Source organism: Camellia sinensis, chromosome 7 (genome assembly GCF_055761805.1).
Source record: "Camellia sinensis isolate YWXY chromosome 7, ASM5576180v1, whole genome shotgun sequence".
Classification (NCBI taxonomy): Eukaryota; Viridiplantae; Streptophyta; class Magnoliopsida; order Ericales; family Theaceae; genus Camellia; species Camellia sinensis.
This window is the reverse complement of record NC_138967.1, coordinates 164,350,995-164,372,544: the sequence shown is the minus strand read 5'-3', so window position 1 is coordinate 164,372,544 and position 21,550 is coordinate 164,350,995. Positions and strand designations below refer to the sequence as shown.

The window sequence follows — 21,550 nt, the reverse complement described above, 5'->3', positions numbered from 1 at the left end:
CGTTTTGGAGGTGTCTTTAGAGATGAGAAGGGGTCTAACTGTGTAGGTTCTATGGGAAGTTGACTGTACGTACCAGACTCCGCACTAGATAAAAGTGGATCAGGGCTCTTCACTCAGTTGGACTATCCAAGGATTGAGGTTCCTGCCATGAGAAGCACCGTAAGAGCTGCCCGGCCGGGGTTGGTCGGATAACCCCTCCAGTGTGGGAATCAATTATCGAAGAAGAAGTGTAGAGAGTTGAGTTTGTAAGTAAGTGATGTTCAGCTTGGATCGGTTTAGTTACCTTCAATATGAAGTTCATGTAGTATATATAGGATTCCTTACTTGCTTCTCAAAATGGTTTTATGGAACTTTGGTGCTGCCAGATTTTCCTTTAGCATGGCACCAGGTGGGGGACCATCTGGTAGTTGTCAAGAGGTGCTTATACTCATTGTAGTCATGCTGATAACAAACCTCATTCTTCTGGTTTAACAGCTTCCGTGATTCTAGGTGTAGGGGACCAGCTGAGGTGGCAACTTGCACATGCACATACTCACAACTTCCACGTTTCTCTGCGAGGTTTCCTCAGCTCGGTACCTTGGTTCCCTAGTTCGACCCTAGACGTGGCTTCTGTTGGGATGGGCTGGTCCATTCGAATATCTTTATGTGGGCTCGGCCCACTTTAGTTCGGCCCATAGATTAGGTCTTGCAGCTCGGCCTAGCCCAGCATCGCTGCTGGACTAGCCTTTCCACTGTGGGTTTAGCCCAAGTGCTTGAGGGCTTGGGTAGACTGTGATCATGAAGTTGGGCTTAGTTGGGTTGGCCATATGCTCATCTGACCCATTTGGATTTGGGCTTGGGTGATTGGACCGGCCCAAGGCTTGGGTCCGACCCATTTCTTATTTACCCCATTCATTTGTCCCCTAGCTCGCGCTAAGGTTCCCCTTGGGGGGAGCTACGATTCTGTACTCCAAGCGTCACATCGCTTCAGTTCTACCCCAGTTCGGCCTTGGTGACGGTTTAATCCTAACACACAACCCCTGCATGCGTCCTTTCGTGGTGACACGTGGTGACGTAGGATAGGTGTGCAGAGATAGTGCGTCGATTCCATACCGAAGGTCGTGCTTCGTGTACCTTCACGCCGGCTGATAGAATAAACGCTCTGGCTGTCAATCCAAATCCCTTTATCTACTTTTTCGTTCTTCTAGAGAGTTTCAAAGAAAAGAGAAGAACCCTTCCCATTCCTCTGAACTAGTCTCGTTGGTGCTCTGCTCAGACTTTCCATTGCCGGTCTTGCTTCAGCACCGCCCGTTCACCACCGCTACTCTGATCTGTGTAAGTTCTCTTGTGATCCTTCTTCTCTTGTCCTTTTCTGTTTCAATCATCTTGTCTGGCCCTTGCGCTGTTGTGTTCCCCATCTTGGTATCTGAGTTCTACCCCTGTACCACTAGGTTTGGTTTAATGGGAAAGTTTCGCTCATTAGTTGATACTCCTGAGGCCATGGCCATGTTTCGTCGTGATTACAATATCCCCGATGATGTGACCCTTTCGCTGGCAAGGGTCCATGCCAAGCGTATGGGCACTGGAAACACTATCGCTTTTCCAGTTGCATCCATCGTCGAGGGAGGGGTTCGTTTTCCTCTCGACCCTTTGGTGCGCCGATTTCTGCACTAGGTTCAACTCACCCCAATGCAAGTATGTGTTAACCTGTTTCGTGTTGTCTGTGGTGTGTCCGCTCTCAACAAGCGGTTGGGCTTGAATCTCGATATTTGGGACATTTTGGGCTACTACACTCTTTCTCATAACAAGGATCATAGCACATACTACCTGCGTGTTTGTTCGATCGACTGTCATCTGGTGACTGGTTTGCTTGATTCAGACAAGAATAATGATGATTTTCTACAAGTTGGCGGCAACTGGGAGTTCCCCGCCGGGACCGAGTTCCAGTCCGAACGAATGCCTCTGAAGGATGGCTACCAAGTTCGAATCCTTCCTCCAGTGTCTTTTGTATTTCTTGCCTTTGTTTTGGATATTGTTTTAATGTGGCACTTCTTTTTTGTAGAGGGCTCTCGTTTTTAGCGAAGGCCGAACTGGGAGAACACTGAGGCCATCAAAGCCGTTCTGAGGTACAAGAAGAGGTCCGCACCAGAGTTGTTGGATTACCAAGCGACTTACCGCTCTGTCATTCCGAAGAAAGCGAGGCTCGCTGCATCCCTTTTAGATTATGATACTGAGACTGACACATCCCTCACTCCTCTGGTTACGAATCGCCGTCGAAGCCAGGGTGCATTTCCTGAAAGGACGCCCTCTCTTGCCCCCAGTTTCGCAGGGGGTAGGTCCGTATCGAAGAGGAGAGTGCTAGTGGATTTGGAGGCTGAGGCTTTTGGTGCCTCTGATACTTTGGAGACCCCTTTGTTAAAGGCCGAGGCAAAGAGCCTCATGGATGTAAAAGTAGAGATGGGAGCTTCTAGGACTCACGCTGCTACTGTCGAGCCCTCCGCTTCGGTTGCTACGAGGGCAAAAAAAAGGAAGAGAGAGACTGGCAAGGCAGTGGTGGGGGAAGCTTCTGAAGATCCTATTGAGGACGAAGCACTTGAGAAATGGGAATCGCCGATGCTGCATCAAGGCAGGTCCGTTTCTATCTCTGATTCGGTTGTTGTTTCCCAAGATTTTGCTTTTGATTTGACCAAGACTCTGTTGATGCCAGTTGACATGACTGACCATAATGGGCCCCACAATATTCCTATTTAGAAGGGAACCCTTCAGATGATGACTATTGTAAGTGCTTTCTTGTTTTGTTTGCTTTTAGTGTTATGCTACTGCTTTCTTTCTTTTAATACTTTATAATCCGTTGCAGTGTATTCAAAGGATGCATATGTCTATCACCCGTGCTGAAGAACTAGAAAAGGCCGTGCTGGAGGCCGCTATGAACGACAAGAGACTGACGGTGAGCCTCGAGACCGAGAAAGAAGGACGCTGAACTGCCGAAAGGGAGGCATTCCGTTTGAACAAGATTGTTGCTTCAGCTAAAATATCAAAGGAGGCTGCTATTGGGGCGTAAGCTCAACTTGAAGGAAAATTGGCCGAGCTGGAGGCCGTTATCGCGGTGATGGCTGCCGAGCGTTCTGCGTTGGAGGCCAAGCATTAGCAACAAGGTTGGGATGAGGTTGGGGCTGCCTATAAGGAGAAGGTGCTAGTGCAGCAAGATAAGCTCTTTCTAAAGGGTTGGACGAGTACTTTAGTTGCTGCCCTGGTTCCTGAAGGGTCTCCCCTGCTCCAGGATGTCCCAATTCCCTCAAGGTCCTTGGGTTCAAAGATTGTCTCCACCCCTGCTGTTCTTCCAGCTGAAGTTTTCCCGAAAATTGATTCTGCAAACAAGACTCAGGACAGTGATGTTGCCATTGAAACGGTGAATGTTAAAGGGGGTGAAACCCTGGAGACTGAAGCTGCGGGAGATGTGGTTAAGGAAGCTTCCACTTCTCAGGAAGTTGGAGCTGCCTGTACTTTTTCTCCTCAAGACGGCCTGGACAAGATTGTGGACACTGCTCTTGAGGTTCTCTCTATTAATGAAAGTTAAAGTTCTCTCTGAATGGAATTGAAGTTTTTGCTTTTCTGTTTTGATGTGATGTGGCTCGGCCCCCTTAACGAGCTTTCTCTCTATACTCGCCAAGACAATTTTTCTTTTTCTTTTTTTTTTTTTCTTCTTTTCTTTGTTGCTGGCTATGAGACCATCTGTGCCTTTTGTTGGATGATGGGATTTTCCTTTTGAATTTGCAATCTGATGCTGTTTAGCTTCTATGTCTAAATGTTTTCTGTACTGCTTACCCCTGTTGGGACCTCGGGGCCGAACGGATGCTCGGTCTAGGTAACGAATATGTTACATGGTTGTGCTTGATTTTGTAATGAAATGAAGAGGGTCTTACTTAGGTCCAAGTTGGTTCTAAAAAACAATTGTTTGCCCCCACCTGGAGCTAAGTAAGATTAGTATTGAAGATTGTGCTCTTAGGTAGAACTGCATAAGTCTGTTACAACTTTGATAGCACAGGTGCATTTGAATGGGATAAAGGCATGAAGAGGTGTCTTACTCAAGTCCAGGTTGGTTTGAAAAAACAATTGTTTGCCCTCGTCTGGAGTTGAGTAAGACTAATGCTGGAAGTTTGCTTCTGACAGAGCTGAGTCAAGTTTGTTCCAACTCTGTTTGTTCGCATCAGTACTGAAGTGTTGACGTGACGATACTTAAGAAATTTTGTGGATTCAGAGATGTTTACTTAAGATATGTTAGTGTGGTTTCCACAGAGCAATTCCACTTGGCTAAAATCCAATTTAGTTGCCAAACATAATTCCATCAAGCAATACCACTTGGCATGTTTGAGTGCTAACCAAATTTAAATTCCGTTCAGTTGTTCTGAAACTAAGCTCGTTTGGGTTTAAACCAAAGCTAAGTTCGTTTTATAAACATCAAAGCTAATTCCGTTTGATAAACATCAAAGCTATTTCCGTTTGGTAAGTACCAAAGCTAATTCCATTTGATAAACATCAAAGCTAATTCCATTTGATAAACATCAAAGTTATTTCTGTTTAGTAAGTACCAAAGCTAATTCTGTTTGGTGAGTACCAAAGCTAATTCCGTTTGATAAACATCAAAGCTAACTCTATTTGGTGAGTACCAAAGCTAATTCCGTTTGATAAACATCAAAGCTAATTACAAGAATTTGATAAATTTGAAAGAAGTGGGAAAGCATTTGCATTGGTCAACAGTTGCCTTTACATTCTGATAGAGAAGTTGGGGGATAATTCTATTTGTAGTATTTCTTGAGATTTGCTACATTCTAAGGCCGAGGTATAGCTCTACCTTTGAGATCCTCTAGGTAGTAAGCTCCATTTCCAGCAACAATTGTGATTTTGTACGGTCCCTCCCAGTTAGGCCCAAGTTTGCCTTCGCCAGGCACCCTTTTGTGATCCATAACTTTTCTCAGAACCAGTTCTCCAGGTCTGAATTGCCTTGGGGAGACTTTTTGATTGAAACTTTTGATGAGCTGCTACTGATACGCGATAAGTCTGATCATTACTGCTTCTCTTCGGCCCTCTGCCATATCTAGTGCTTATGCAATAGCTTCCTCATTACTTGTGCTTTCAAACAATTCAGACCGAAGGGTTGAGAGACCTACTTCGAGTGGGATGACGGCCTCCATTCCGTAAGTTAGGGAGTAAGGTGTTTCTCCCGTTAAGTGCCGTGCTGTGGTTCGGTATGCCCATAGTAAGTGGGGTAACTCTTCAACCCATATTTCTTTTGCATGCTCAAGCCGTTTCTTTACTCCATTGATGATGGTTTTGTTTGACGCTTCTGCCTGTCCATTACTTTGTGGGTACCCTAGAGAAGAGTTCCGATACTCGATCCTGCGGTCGGCACAAAACTTTCTGAAGATTTTTCCATCGAACTATGTTTCATTATCCGCAATCAGTATCCGCGGGATGCCGAAACGCATCACCACGTTTCTCATGACAAACCGCTTCGTATCCGCTTCTTTGATACTTGCCAGCGCCTCGACTTTAACCCACTTAGTGAAATAGTCGGTTGCAGCAATGAAGAATCGCCTGTTCCCAGTGCCTCGTGCCAATGGTCCAACAATATCCAGACCCCATTGGGCAAAGGGCCATAGGCTAGTGAGTGGAATGAGAGTTTTGGCTGGCTGATGAATGAGTGGAGCAAACCTCTGACATTTATCACACTTCTGTACGTACTGCTGCGCATCTTGTTGCATCCGTGGCCACTAGTACCCGTGAGTAAGGGCTCGGTATGCCTGTGCCAGCGACCTTACACCAACGTGGGATCCACAAATCCTATCGTGAATTTCGTAGAGAACATTGTCAACCAGATTTGGATGCACAGATAGAAAATAAAGGCCAAGATAGGAGCGTCTGTACAGCTTTCCCGATGGTGAGATCCAAAACCGAGCCGACCTATGTCTGACTTTGTTAGCTTCCTTTTTATCTTTGGAGAGAGTACCAGATTTTAGAAAAGCAAGTATCGGATCCATCCAGCTCGACTCTAAGTTGCTGCAGAGGACTGGAGATGCAATGCTTGGTTCTGGCACGAACTCAACCCAAACTTTTCCAGCATCTTTGGTATCCACTGATGAGACGAGGCAAGCCAGAGCATCAGCATGGCTGTTTTTGTCCCAACTAATCCGTTCCACTCGTATGGATTGAAACTTTTTGAGTAGGTCTTTGGCCTTGCCTGCGTACATAGCCATTCTTTCATCTCGTGTTTCATAGATCCCAGAGAGCTGGTTTACCACTAGTTGTGAATCGCTGAAAACAAGAAGCTGTTCTGCACTGAAGTGTTCGGCATTACGTAAGCCAACCAATAATGCTTCGTACTCTGCCTCATTGTTTGAAGCCTTCCAACCGAGCCTGAGAGCTTGTTCCCAGATAAATCCTTCTTGTGGCATAAGTACTACTCCTACCCCCGAGCCTCGGTTATTGGATGACCCGTTAACATAAAGCTGCCAGATGTTTCCAATAAAAAGTCTTCATGCGTCCGAAGCGCAGTGTTTTCCATGTTCGGTGATGCATGGCGCCTGTGCCGAACTAGGATTCTCTGGCTCGATACTCTGGGTGGGAGCAAATTCTGCGACGAAATCTGCTAAGACCTGGGCCTTGATCGTCGTCCTAGGTTGATACCAAATGTCAAACTCACCAAGTTCTACCGCCCATTTTGCTATTCGACCAGAGAAATCAGCTCAGCTGAATACAGATCTAAGGGGGAATTTAGTGAGGACATTGATGGTATGCCTCTAGAAGTAATGTTGCAACTTTCTTGAGGCGATAAGCAGCCCGTAAGCTAACTTTTCCAAGGGTAGATACTGTGTCTCGGCATCTAGTAAAGTGTTGCTAACAAAGTATATTGGCCTCTGTTCCTTGTTAACTTCTCGAATTAGTACTGCGCTTACGGCATGATCTGAGACTGCTAGATATAGGTACAGCTCATCTCCTGGTTCTGGAGTGGACAGAAGAGGTGGTGTGCTGAGGTATCTTTTGAGACTTTGCAGTGCTTCGGTACACTCGGAACTCCATTCAAACGCTTCCCTTTTCCTTAATAGCTGGAAGGAGGGCTTCATCCGATCTGAAGATTTACTGATGAACCGATTCAGGGCGACCGCCATTCCGGCCAGTTTCTACAGCTCTTTAGCCTTTATTGGTACTTCAAGATCTTATATTGCTTTGATTTGATCTGGATTCGCCTCAATTCCTCTGCGAGTGACCATGTATCCCAAGAACTTCCATGTTCCTACCCCGAAAACGCATTTCGAGGCATCGAGGCGAAGCTAATGGTTTTTCAGGATGTCAAAAACTTCTCTCAAGTCTGCAAGGTGGTTTGTAGCGAGCTTGATTTTTACTACCATATCATCTAAATAAGCTTCCATGGTTTTCCTAAGTTGGTCCTTGAACATCCGAGTGATCATTCGCTAATAGGTTGCCCCGGCGTTCTTGAGGCCGAACGACATTACTTTGTAGCAGTAAGTTCCTCTCGGAGTGATAAATACTGTCTTTTCTTGATCCGGACCGAACAGTGATATCTAGTAATAGCCGCTATAAGCGTCCAGAAAGCTCATGCGCTCATGCCCTGCTGTTGAGTCTACCAGTTGATCGATGCGAGGCAGCGGAAAGCTATTTTGGGGCAGGCTTTGTTTAAGCAAGTGAAGTCAACGCAAACTCTCCATTTTCTGTTCTTCTTTTTTACTACGACTGTGTTGGACAGCCATTGTGGATACTAAACTTCTCTGATCGCTCCCGATGCCAGGAGTTTTTCAACTTCGGCAATTACTGCTTCAGTGTGCTCAACTGAGGATCTCCGACTTTTTTGTACAATGGGCCGAGCGGAAGGGTTGATGTTGAGCTTGTGGCAAGCAAATTCTAGGTCCAACCCTGGAGTATCATATGCTGACCATGCGAATACTTCCATATTTTCCCTCAGCAATTCCAGCAGCTGAAGTTTCTCATCAGCGCCTAGCGAGGTACCGATAAGGAAGTACTTTTCTGGATCATCCTTTTTTACTAGGACTTTCTCCAAATCCTCTACTATCTTTTCCTCTGGGGCTCCCCCTACATCTTCCAAGACTGGTTGTTCGGCCATTTCCATTGTTTGTACCTGGTTGCAGAGTTGCTTTGCCTTCAATGCCGCCATGAAGCAATGTTTGGACGCAACTTGATCCTCTGAGATCTGCTCTACTCCGTATTCCGTTGGGAAACGGATGAGCTGATGGTAGGTTAAAGGGACTGCCTCCATTTGATGAATCCATGGACGGCCAAGTATGACGTTGTAAGGGGATGGTGTATTAATAACTAGAAACTCTGTCTGGAGGGCTTTTGTTCCTGCCACGACTGGCAACACTATTCTGCCAAGCGGCCATTCTAGCTGTGAATTGAAGCCAACTAACGGAGCTGTCGCTGGGGTGAGGTCCTGCTCGGAGAGACCAAGCTTTCTGAACAAGTCATAATATAATATGTCTGCTGCGCTGCCTTGATCTACCAAGACTCGTTTTACGTCAAATCATTTCCCAATTCCCACAGTTATAATCAGTGCATCAGTATGTGAGTGTTGTATGCCTTCTAAATCTTTTCTAGTAAATGAAACAGTGCACAAGGGGGGTTTGGGTACCGTGCATACCTTTTTCGATGCGGGCTCTACTGATATGACTTGCTGAATTTCCACAGCCTTAGCAATCTCTTCTTTCAGTGCCTCCTCACATCCCTGGGTCGCTGTTCCATGGATCACATTTATTATTAGCCGAGGTGGGTGCTCAGTATTCGGTTCTGGTGGTGGGTTCCCCGGTTCGGTTACTTCCTTATACTGATCAATGTAATCCCGAAGGTGCCCAGCTGCTACTAGGTCCTCTAAGTGTTGCTTCAGTGCTCTGCAGTTCTAAGTCATGTGTCCCCTGTCTTAATAGTAGGTGCATCTGAGCTTCTAATTGCACCGAGCCGGATCTCCCAACATTTTTGGCGGTCAAACAAAGAAGGGCTCTCTCTTGATCTTTTCCAAGATTCGATAGATCGGTTCTTTGAATACAGTCACAACGGCTTCGTGAGATTTGGACTTATCCACCTCATTCACTGTGAGGCCTCGGTGTTCTCCTCGATCTGTTTTCTTCTTATGGCGAGCTGTTTGTTGTGCTGATACTACCTCGATGAGGATCTGATCATCTTCGAGGCGAGTGTACTGCTCAATCTTGGCACGCAAATTTTTCAATGCTGTGGTCGGGCGCTTGGTAAGTGATTGTCTCAACTTACTTTCCGGTCGCAAACCATGTTTGAAAGGCATAACGGCCATCTGCTCACTGCACACATTTTCCTCCAGGTCATTGTACTCTTCCCAGTACCTCCTAGCATAACTGCGCAGCGTTTCTTCCTGCTCCTTTCGGAGACCGAACAGTGTATCCGGCTCTTTCGAGATTTTAGTACTGGAAACGAACCTGGCTAGGAACTCTTCGGAGAGCTGTTTCCAGCCATGAATTGATCCAGCAGGGAGCCGATCGAACCATCGATGTCCAGTTTTTCTTAAGCTGGATGGGAAGACTTTGCACATCAGTGCCTCATCTCGGCTCCATAGAGACATTATCTATCTGTAATGGCTAATATGCGTTAGTGGGTCTGACTTCCCATCGTACAAAGTGAACTTTGGCATGGTGAATTTCTTTGGAGGTCTCATGGCCTCAATTTCCGGGGAGAATAGCGAGGAAACGAGCCTATCCAGCACTCAATGCTCTCTCTGGTGAACAGTGCGGTCCAGATGATCCCGATGTTGCTCGTTCTGCTTGTTGCCGATCAACCAAGTACGAAGGTCTTGAGGAGGGTATTCAGTCTATTGGCTAACCGTCTTCTGCCTTTTAGCCCTTCTCCGACGTGACCCACGGGTGTGGCTACTCGACGCCTCACTCTGTACCGGGATAGGCTGGCTTTGTTTCCCAGACTTATTTCTGGGGAACTTCTTCACTGATGGCTCTCTAGATAAGCTCCTCCATTGCAAGCGAAAGGGCTCTGCTTCAGTCTTCTTTTCCGTTGGATCACCCAGTACCCTTTTAAGTTGGGCTTTTAGCTCCTATATCTCCATCCCCATGGAGTCTATGATTCGGTCTCTATAATCCTTTTCCAGAAGAAAGTGATGAGAAAAACCTCCAGCGAAAGGTAATCGATGCTCAACGGATTCAGGTGTCCGGTTATTGTTTCCAGTTTGTTCTTCTAGGACTGTTCGGAGTGCCAAGCCTTTATCCTTTGTCTTCTCCGTCTGTAGAGTATGTGTCGAAGGTGGGATGTCCTCAATCCCCATCACCGGAACTAAGTGTAGAGCTTAGAGACGAAGTGATCCACGCTCACCGCACCAATTGTGCGTACCGGATTCCACACTAGATGAAAGTGGATCGGGGCTCCGTACTCGGTTGGACTATCCAAGGTTTGAGGTTCCTGCCATAAGAAGCATCGTAAGAGCTACCTGGCCGGGGTTGGCCGGATAACCCCTCCGGTGTGGGAATAAGTTATCGGAGAAGAAGTGTAGAGAGTTGAGTTTGTAAGTAAGTGATGTTCAGCTTGGATCGATTCAGTTACCTTCAATGTGAAGTTCATGTAGTATATATAAGGTTCCTTACTTGCTTCTCAAGATGGTTTCATGGAACTTTGGTGCTGCTAGATTTTCCTTTAGCATGGCACCAGGTGGGGGACCATCTGGTAGTTGTCAAGAGGTGCTTATACTCATTGTAGTCATGTTGATAACAAACCTCATTCTTCTGGTTTAACAGCTTTCGTGATTCTATGTGTAGGGGACCAGCTGAGGTGGCAACTTGCACATGCATATACTCACAGCTTCTACGTTTCTCTGCGAGGTTTCCTTAGCTCGGTACCTTGGTTCCTCAGTTCGGCCCTAGACGTGGCTTCTGTTGGGATAGGCTGGTCCATTCGGATATCTTTGTGTGGGCTCGGCCCACTTTAGTTCGGCCCATAGATTAGGTCTTGCAATTCGGCCTAGCCCAGCATAATGGTTGGACTAGCCTTTCTACTGTGGGTTGTGCCCAAGTGCTTGAGGGCTTGGGTAGACTGTTGATCATGAAGTTGGGCTTAGTTGGGTTGCCCACATGCTCATCTGACCTATTTGGATTTGGACTTGGGTGATTGGACCGGCCCAAGGCTTGGGTCCGACCCATTTCTTATTTACCCCTTTCACTGTCAAAACCTAGAAGTTGAAATGTGGGAATCTATCGGGGCCTCACAATTGTGATAGAGAAAAGCCTCCGTGAAGTTATCATTGAAACATACTCAATCTTGGAGCCAAAGTTGCTTACTAACCCTGTATTTAGTTGGGAGATTTGAAAAATAATTTAAAAAGGGAAAAAGAAAAGGTATTTAAAATATGAAAAAATATACTTACATTTTAGCTAATTTCAAATATTTTTTCCCTTTCCTTTTTCAAATCTCTTTTCAAATTCTCCAACCAAACTTACCGTAAATGATCATCTCAGATCTGTCCCTACAGAAGTATTGTTGAAGCAATACAAAAAATTAAGGTTTTAGAAACTAAAATTTAAAGACAAAATTATTTTTTAAGAACCAAATATTTTTGTTACGAAAAATGTCGTCATTATATTTTTAGTAACAAAAATTGGACATTAGTGATGAATTATTATCATTTTTGGACCAAAATTTTTGTTTCAAAAAATAAACTATTTTGAGACCAAATTATTTTGTTTTTAAAAATTTATTTATTAGTGATATTTTCAAAATTTTGTCACTAAAAGCCTTGTTTTTAACTTTTCAGGACGACCTTCTAGCAACTATCCTTACGACTATAGAAATTGATCCCTAAATATCTTTTACAACAAAATTTTTACTTTTAAATACCAAAAAATTTGATCTCTAAAATTCTTATATGTTATAGTGAAGACTCAAGGCATCTTTTGTTCCATTTGCCACATCATGCGCAAAGCCACTCAATGCACAAACAAGCTCGCCAACATGGGAGCAAACCAAACTGAACCCTTGGTGGTGGTGGAAAAACCACCCATGGTTGTTAGGAATCAAATTGTTGCCGATATGGTGGGGATGGAATATCGGTGGATATAGCCAGGGTCAGCTTTAATCCAAAACCAGTAAAGTCGTCGCTTTGAGTCTCAAAAATTAATTAAAAAAAAGGTTCCAAAATATTTTTAGCTATTATACTAGTTTATAAAAATAAATAAACAAATAAAAAATCCACCTAAACAAAATAAGATGGATGTTCAAAATTAATACATGGTTGATAGAGTGAAATATTTAAAACTAATAGATGATTGTTTTTATCCCAAAAAATTGAAAAGTCTATTGATTTAATGAGTTATTTAAAATTAATAGATGGTTGTTTCCAGTTTTATGAATTGTGTATTGAATACAACTAATTATATGCGTTACAATTGTTTCTGGTGAAAAAAAAAAAATTAAATTGAAAACTAAATAAATTTTACCTATGTCACAATAAAGATTAAATGGATTAGTAATTTTATCTATTGAAAAATATTTAGTTGATAAGTTGAATTATTTGAGTTTGATTAGCAATTTTGCAATTAAAAATGTGAGAATGGTGATGTTTAAATGATATTTTATTACAATTTGTTTATTTTTTACATAGTACTTGAGTTTAGATTATTTTAGTTATTTTTTTATTATAAACTTTGTTATATATATTTATGTAAATTTTATGTCAAAAAAAATTGGTGAATAATGTTTTGATTACAATTATTTTTTCTTTTTTCAATGTATGAAAGGCCCCTGTCGGGAGCTTTTTGGCCCAAAAAATGTCATAACTGGCCCTGGATCTAGCCTAAGTTCCCTTGCCTTTTTACTTTGTTTTTCTTTTTCCGTTGTACTAAAATAAAATTTTAAAAAAAAATTTAGAAAAAAACTAATGTGGTGCAAACGTAAGTGGAAAAAGAGGCCGAATATAGGACTTATGTTTCATTTGCAAGCATACATTCTAAAAGTTGAGTATCTCAAAACTATTCTTTTTAAAAAATAGAAATTATCCTTTTGTGAGAATCATTTGCAATGAGATCATTGCTCATGTATATCTTTATACATCATGGCTTACCTTGTATCAACTGTATTTTGCCTTGAATGCAATTTCAAGCCTACTATGTATTCCATTACATATTTTGCTTAAGAAAAAATAAAAGTACCATCAAAATTATACCGTATACGATGATAATAATGTAAATGTCTTAATATTGGCTTAGACTAATAATTTGATCTTCAAAATATTCTCTCAAAATAGTGAGTAACGTGCATCGATTGTTCGGATTTTGTTAGCTACGCTCATAAATTGTTTACCTTTTTTAAATATTTCTTTGTTTGTTTAAAAAGAAATAAATAAATAAAGAACTCTCTCACAACAACATGACAATAGGGCCCCAAAAATTAAGCTCAAAAAAAGGTCTCCAAATTCATTATCTTATACTATAGCAAAAATTCAAAATGGCTCAAATTTGTTTAACTAATTTAGGCCATTTTAAAATGCCTCAAAAGTTCTATTTGACCCAATTGATAAAAGACCCAGTTAAAAAATATTTATAAGTATTAGTTGTTAGCCCAATTAAAAAAATCAAATATAAAATATATGTATATGTCTGTGGGGCCTATTTTTATTTCTTCTCTTTTTATGGCCCAATATGTGTTTTTTAGTGGTTTTTAAATATTTTACGCAATTTTATTTATTTGTTTTGTAGATACATCTAATTTAGATACACTTATAAACTATAATATTTGTACTTTTTTTATAAAAAAAAATAAAAAAAGTTGCCAAATACAAAAAATATAAAAAAAAATACGAATTGCAAACTCAAATAATTATTTTTCAAAATTCTAAACCAAACAGTGTGATTTTTATTTTTATGCTTATGAATATCTAAAAGGTCCCGAAAAATTATTTCGCCTTAAGCCCCAAAAACTCAGGGCCGACCCTGCATGACAACAAGAAAAATGCTTTGAAATTCTAATTTTTGAGCTCTAAAGATAGCTCTAATGAATTAGCAGTGGATTTCACCCACAGTGATGTGATGTTTTCGTCTTAATTTGTTTTTATTTTTATTTTTTTTATTCATTATCATATCATTAGTGTTTTATTAAAACACTAAAATTAATGATCTAAATCATTGCTGACGACAACAATGTCATTCCACATTACCCACTCTCGTCAATGACAATTATTATGACTAATTATATTTCCAAAAATTAGCTATCTTCTCCTTGTGATAAGTTACATCTTGAATTGAAAGTTGAGTGATTGTGATATTTTTTTGTACTTTCCTATTTGGATATCATGATATCTGCTATGTGACTCAACAGCATATTTCTTTAATAAAGGAGTGGTCCATACGAGTTGCATTCCTAAACAAATCAGTATATATATATAGTGTATACATATATATATATATATATATAAGTTTTATTCGCAACTTATTAGACAAAAAATAATTTAAATAAAATTAAAAAAATAATTATCTAAAAATTGGGAAAAAATGTTTTGATTTTTACTTTTTAATTATTAATTTTTAATGGGAACTGTTATTCCTATTTCACTTTGTTTTTAATACACTCTCTTTTTTGCTCTAAATACATTAATAACTTTGGAATTTTAATTTTTTTAGGAAGTATATTTTGTGTGAAAATATATTAATGTAATTATGTATAATAAAAATAACGAATATGTTGTTTTTGGAACAAAATAGAATGAGAATAATAACTCTTTTTAATTCATAATAAATTGTATCAAAATAATGATATATGTGCTTTGTGAAGAGAGGTTGGAGTCAAAATGGGGATTGGAGTTGGGTGAATTGACGGAGCAACATCACATGGGGTGTGGTGTGGCTTCATTCACCATTCATTTCATTATCATTTTATATATATAAAGGAATCAAAAAGGACTAACGAGATCTAAAACCCCATCCCATCCACCCTACCCAACACATATTGGTGTCACCATGTGCACCAAATTGTGGGTTGGATGGTCACTAGTATGGTTGACATTACAATTATTCAATGAGGACTTATTTGTCTTTTTGAATATTATTCTTGCCTTTGTGGGGTTTTTTTTTTCGTTTCATTTAACAAGACAAATAAGGTCAAGTTTGGCTATCCTAAATAAGTACACATTTTTTATCTTTTTATCTTTTTTTCATTACATCATCTCTCTACTTTTCTGCACATCTTTTCGTAAAAAGATAAAAAGTACACTTATTTAGGTCATCCCAAACAAGTGTTTGAGAGTTTTAAATTTCAAGATTAGGGAACCATTTAGAAGTGTTTACTCAAAAATAAAACAAGTAATTCAATTAATTGAACTAGTTGAGTTAGTCACTCAAGTCTAAGAGGTCAGGCAATCAATTTTTGTCCAAAGCAAAAATTGATTATTTTTCTGTATTATAGAGATTAATGAAGTGTTTTAGGAAGTTGGTAAAAAGTTGATTTTTTGGCTTTTTTAGTCTATTTTATCTTTTTGTGGATAAAAATGTGAGAGGTGATGTGACCCAAAATAGATAAAAAGTTAAAAATTAGCTTTTTATTTTCTTATTATTATTATTATTATTATGGGCTATTGATATTGATAAACTTTATAATTTAAAACTAAGTGGCAAATAATCAATGAAAATTGTAATTAAGAGATAATTCCCTTATAATACACCTCTCAACTAAAGGTTATCAATTAGCATCTTGAAATCACATCCGTTAAAATCATAGTGTTTTTTTATTTTTATTAATTGATGCATCATTGAAATTACATTTGTCCTATTACCAATTCTTTTAAAAAAAAATTATATCACTTGGTAAATTAGATCCGTAAGTTTAATTTAGGCCCCATTTGTTTAGTAATTTGTTTTTTTGGCTAAAATAGTAATAAAAAAAATTAAAAAAATTACTAAAAAATTAAAAAATTACTAAAAAAAATTAAACATTTGAGTAATTCACGATTTTTTTTATATAACTAAAAAAGGGCATTTTTCAGCACATTAACTTTTTTTCATCCCCTCATAAAAAAATCAATAAAAAGGCTAATTTTTAGACGGGTCCTTAGTTTGTATAATATTACTCATTGGCTTTCATTTTTAAATATATATATATATATATATATAAGATACTTATAATAATAAAAAATAGTCAAAAAATTAAAAAATCACTACTAAAAAATCAATTATTCTTATTATTTTTTTAAATGTCATTTTGTTAAAAAAATAATAATAATTAAAATGGTTAATTTTTAAAAACAACCCTCATTTTGCAATTTTTTTCTTTTGCAGTAATTAATTGCGTCCATGGTCCTCGACATGAGTTGGGATCCCCTCCTTGCAACTCCTCCTTGCAACAGTTGAGATTAACTGTTACAACATTCAACGGCTGATTTCAATTTTTTAATTTTTTTTTAGGGTACTGTTATGGTGTGCAATATGCAACCGACACAAAAGGTGTAAATAGAAGGTGTAAACATAAAACATGACAGCAAACAAAAAGGCGTAAATATAAGGTGTAAGTTGCAGCCGTTGTAAGAAGAATTGCATGGAGGAGTTGTACCGAGGGAATCCGAACTCCCCCGACATATCCATCAATCTTAACATAATCTTGAAGATATTTGTCTGTCCTCTGATTTGTTTTGTCCTACCTTCTATGGGTCATAGGTACGTGCACTTAACAACCATACATTTGCTTACCTGTAAAGTCATCTTTCTTCTGAGGACCAGGGACAAGTGGAGATTCATCAACACCTCCAACTCCAAACTCTCTTTCATGGAAAGTGGACCCTTAAGTTACCACACCACATGCATGTATAAAATGAATTTTTTTTTTTTTAATGTTGTTTTCTTAAATTTCTTTAATTCTTTATAGGTGCACCTGATTAGTAGGTGAGGGTTTTTAACTTTTTTACGACAGAGACCCTTTGATTTCGGAAAAATTTTCCTCAACTTTTTTACCCATAATGTGTTTTTGTCCAAATATGCAATGAATTTGAGCTAATGTTTCTAGGTCCAATTTATGATAAAAATTCCGAATTTATAATATTATTGTTTTTGTAACATGAAAAAAGCACATATTTGAGAATAACTTTTTTAATTGTTTGAACAAATGTAAATAATTAGTGTGTTTAAGTTATTTATTTAGTATTTTTTTTTTGGTTAAATATTGACTTTTTTTACCAAAAGATCATATTGCTAAATAAATCCGTAGTGTTAGGCTTTTTTTTTTTTTTTTTTTTCCTTGAGTTAACTAAAAGGCTAGTTTCTAAGCTAAAAACAATATTATAAAAAAATTAATACTAAAAATATAATTTGTTTAGTATATTCTTACCTTTTAGTTTTTCTAGTAATTTTTTTAAGTAGTTAAGCCTCGTTTGGCAACAGGCCGATTTAGTCAAAAAGTCAAAAAATTACTAAAAAAAGTAAAAAAAGTCAACAACCCATACCAAAAAGTCAAAGATTCTCTTTTCTCTCTACTTTTTGCACATCTTTTCATAAAAAGTCAAAAAGTCATCCCAAACATACTAGTTTTTTTAGCTCATATTTTAGCCAAATAACTAAAAAGTTACTAAATTAGTCTGTTCCCAAACGAGACCTTAAAGTCAACTTTTTGATGAAAAATGAGTTTGTTAAATGAGATAAGATTTTTTTTATTTTATTAAAATGAATTATTTTGGCAAATAATAGTTGACTCTTAAGCCATAGCCAGAAGTATTATCATTTAACATTATTTATGTGATATTCTGATAAATGAAAGATCACAAAATATATCAAGTGAGTCATTGTAAAAAAATTCCCAATGTCATTGATTAGAAGTGTCACATAAATAAAATATAATAATGTTATTTTGATTTCTATGAGTAACACAACAACATATCATATGATATTATGAAATTATTGAATTAATTATTCGGTTCATAGTGGGAAGCTGTCCCTTTTGAGGATGTACCACATGCTTTGCCTATATAAAGGCCTTCTTTGTGTTGAGATAGTCATTGGCCCCTCTCTCTCTCTCTCTCTCTCTCTCTCTCCAAGTGTTCATTTCATTTCTCCCAAATTTCCTCTACAATGGCTTCCTCATCAGTAGCTGAAAACTGGGCATGCATGATCAACGGTGATGATGAGTTTGATAGATTTGAAGTCCCAGAAATTGACACAGCCCTTCTCATGTCATTGCTTGAAGAATCACAAGTTGATCAGGATTGTGATGATGAGAGATTGACAAGTGTCATTCGATCGCTTGAAGCAGAAATTGAATTTGATCCCAACATGATGGACGGTCAAGATGATCATCATTTACCTCTTCAGCCTCATCATCAGTGGGATGGTAACTTGAAGGGTTGTCAACCGTCCGATGGTGCACAAGTGGACGGTCGGGATTGCTCAGACCCACATGATGATCTTGATTTCAATTGGATGGATGTGGAGATGGCCCCTTCCTCCCCAAGTGATGACATAGCCAATTGGTACATGGACCCTTATGGTGGTGAGATGGAGAGGATAATTGAATTCATTGATCAAGCCAGAGATTATTCACATACTTCCTATGGAGTTCCATTGGAGGAGCATAGTGGTGCCTATGGTTATCTGTGGCAAGAAACACATACTTCAGTGATGTACGGCTAGGATTCCGCCACGTGTATTTCATTTTCTTGTAATGAAAAATATATTTAGGGTAAATTACACTTACACTCTGAATGTTTGAGTTTAATACATATCATCTCTTAACGTTTGGAAAATTACACTAACCCCCATGTCATTGTAATTATTTAGACGAAATAAAAATATTAAATTCATGCACTCTCTTTTCTTACTTTGCTTTACTTCCTCTGTTTTTTTTTTTTGCTTTTCTTTTTCTTTACTTTATTTTTTTTTTCAATGTAATTTATTCTGTTTTTTTATTAGGAATTATTGGCTTTTATATAAGTTGGGGGTTTGTAAAATGAAACTATTAACCACAGAGGTAAGAATGTAATTTTTAAAACGTCAAAGGGTGGAATGGGGAGTTTCTATTTACACACACTAAACCCCCTTTATATACACACTTAATGAAGGGAGTGTGTAAAAAGTGTAGTGAGGGGGATGTGTAGAAAGTGTATATTGTGTGTGTAAATAGAAGCTCCCGATGGAATGTAATTAGACCAAATCACAGAGAGTGTCAATGTATTTTACCCATATATTTAAGTGTATATCCATGGATTGCACCAATGAAATGTTTTGTTAAATAATTTTTAAATCACACAATATGTTAGGTCGGAAATTTTTTTCTTAATCTATATTTGATTAGAAGATTTGGAAAGAGATTTAGAGAGAAAAAGAAAGAAAGTGTGTAAAATTAGGTGAAATGTAAGTATATTTTATTTACATTTTTACTTTCACCTTTCAAATTTCCTAACCAAACACAACGTAAATATATCAGTGCAATAAAAATTAGATTGAATAAATTGGTTCAACAATTGTATACTTAAGACTACCTACCTTCAAAAAAATGAAAAAAATATATATTTAAGACTCAAAATAAGCTGATTAAAAAACGAAAAAAAATTAAAAATTAAAAATTGCTCAATTCAAGCGGATCGTTTAAGCAAGTGATCATAAAATATGTTTTTTAAATTGGTTGTCGATAAAGAATTAGTCTAGTAGATGATTAGTGAATTTAATTGATGACTAGAATGACATACCCAGAAAGTAATGGTCTTTAATTTTTTTATAACCAAAAGGTTTCTTCATTCGACTCTAGCTTATTCAAAACGCCTGTTTATTTTCATCTTTGATATAAATAAATAAATAAACATTTTTTTTAAAAAATTAAACTAGTTTAAACAGATTCCAAAATAATAAAATAAAAACAAAAGTTGGTACCCTCCAGTGTCCGACCATTTTCTCCGAAGCACTCTAGATTCCCTTGACCAACACACAGCTACCATGTATGCCTCATGGAGTAAACGAAACACTCAACAACTTTTCTTTTTTCTTTTTAGGTTGAGCTAATTTCATTGAGAGGTTTTTTATTATTATTATTAAAAAAAAAAAAAAAAAAAAAACAAGTGTTGTTTGAATTTGAAAGGCATATTTTGATAAACTCAATCCGAGGTTATTTGGGATGATCTAAATAAGTATACTATTTAACTTTTTATAAAATATGGATTGGGTTTGAAGTGATGTGGTAGAGAGGTGATGTGATTTAAATAAGGTAATGTGACTTAAATAGGATAGTGACTTTTTGACTTTTTAATTTTTTTGGTGTTATGCCAAACTTAGCCTGAATATGTAAAAAGAAAAAGTTTATGGGTCCAGAAATATAAAGTAAAAAAGTGATGTGTAATTAGCATCTATTCTTTATATAGGAGGACAAACATAAAATTAATCTCAACTATTGAATGTATTTTCTAATATTATAAAATTATTGATGCAAAAACAAAATTGGGTGAACATTAATAACCTCCTCTCTTTTTTTCCTTTTTTTTTTTCTTTGTTTTTCTTTTTTTTAGGGATGCACATACTTCTCAAAGATTGGAAACTTCAACTCATTGTATTTTTTCTATCAAAAAATTACAGTAATGATAGAGACCACCAAAAAATTTCATCACTAATAGCTTTAATGAGTTGAAAAATGTAAAAAATAAAAGAAAAAAAAAAACACAAGAGACAACCATCACATCAAAGAGAGAGACACCTTATTAGTGCTCCCTTTTTAGTGCTCCCAAACATTAATCATAAGGGTAAATTACGCTGACACCTCCTGAGGTTTGATTCAATTATATCCTATTCCCTGACGTTTTAAAAATTACATTCTTACTTCTGTAATTAATAGTCTCATTTCACAAACTTTCCCTACTTATATAAATTGCAATAATTTCTAATAGAAAAATAGAGAAAATTATATTTTAAAAAAAAGAGTAAAGCAAAGGAAAGAAAAGAAAAAAGAAAATAAAGTAAAGCAAAGTAAGAAAAGAGAGAGTGCATGAGTTCAACGTTTTCATTCCGTTTAAATAATTACAATGATAAGAAATTAGAATAATTTTTCAAACGTTAAGAGTGATATATATTAAATTCAAATCCCAAGAATATAAGTGTAATTTATCCAAAAATTAAATAAATAATCCAGTGTAGCTTTTGCTTAATGGAGACAAAGTTTCAACTTTTTGCAAAGTTTCTATCATAGAACAGGACGGTGACTAATATACAATTTATTTTACTTGAAAAAAAAAGAAAAAGAAAACAACAACAACAACAACAACAACAACAACGTGAAGCATCAAATTGGACCCAACAACAATGTTTGGAGCATATAATTGAGATTGCTTTTATAGGGACAATTAGGATGTAGTGGTGTCAGTAATACTGAAATACAAATAAATAAATAAATAAATTATAATTATAATTATTTATATTTATAATATTTTTCACTTTTTAATAGTTGATTTTAGCTGACATCACTATTAAATTATTTTCAATTTTATTTTAAAATTTTGTATCATATTATTTAGTATAATTTTTGTTAAATATAAATTTAAAAACAATAATTATTAAAAAAAAAA

The 21,550-nt window shown here is 37.5% G+C and overlaps 2 protein-coding genes across 2 annotated transcripts; both read right to left on the bottom strand.

Moving 5' to 3' along the window:
• Positions 1-5,750: 5,750 nt before the first annotated feature.
• Positions 5,751-6,431, bottom strand: LOC145796260 (uncharacterized). The gene has a single exon (XM_082881323.1). The coding sequence runs from the start codon at positions 6,429-6,431 to the stop codon at positions 5,751-5,753; it is 681 nt and encodes a 226-aa protein (XP_082737449.1).
• A 1,322-nt stretch (positions 6,432-7,753) lies between these two features.
• On the bottom strand, positions 7,754-9,598 carry LOC114291074 (uncharacterized). Its single transcript, XM_082881322.1, has 3 exons — positions 9,053-9,598; positions 8,651-8,905; positions 7,754-8,443 (listed from the first exon to the last, which is right to left on the bottom strand). Exons 1-3 carry the CDS (start codon positions 9,596-9,598, stop codon positions 7,754-7,756), a joined length of 1,491 nt encoding a protein of 496 aa, XP_082737448.1.
• Positions 9,599-21,550: the final 11,952 nt, after the last annotated feature.

Bases quoted from the DNA above. Each gene is read 5' to 3' on its own strand.
- LOC145796260 (XM_082881323.1), bottom strand. From the start codon at position 6,431: ATGCCACAAGAAGGATTTATCTGGGAACAAGCTCTCAGGCTCGGTTGG.
- LOC114291074 (XM_082881322.1), bottom strand. From the start codon at position 9,598: ATGTCTCTATGGAGCCGAGATGAGGCACTGATGTGCAAAGTCTTCCCA. The intron at 8,906-9,052 runs GTATTCAAAGAA...CACATGACTTAG, and splicing joins CTCACGAAGCCGTTGTGACT to AACTGCAGAGCACTGAAGCA. The intron at 8,444-8,650 runs GTATGCACGGTA...CTCTCCGAGCAG, and splicing joins TAGAGCCCGCATCGAAAAAG to GACCTCACCCCAGCGACAGC.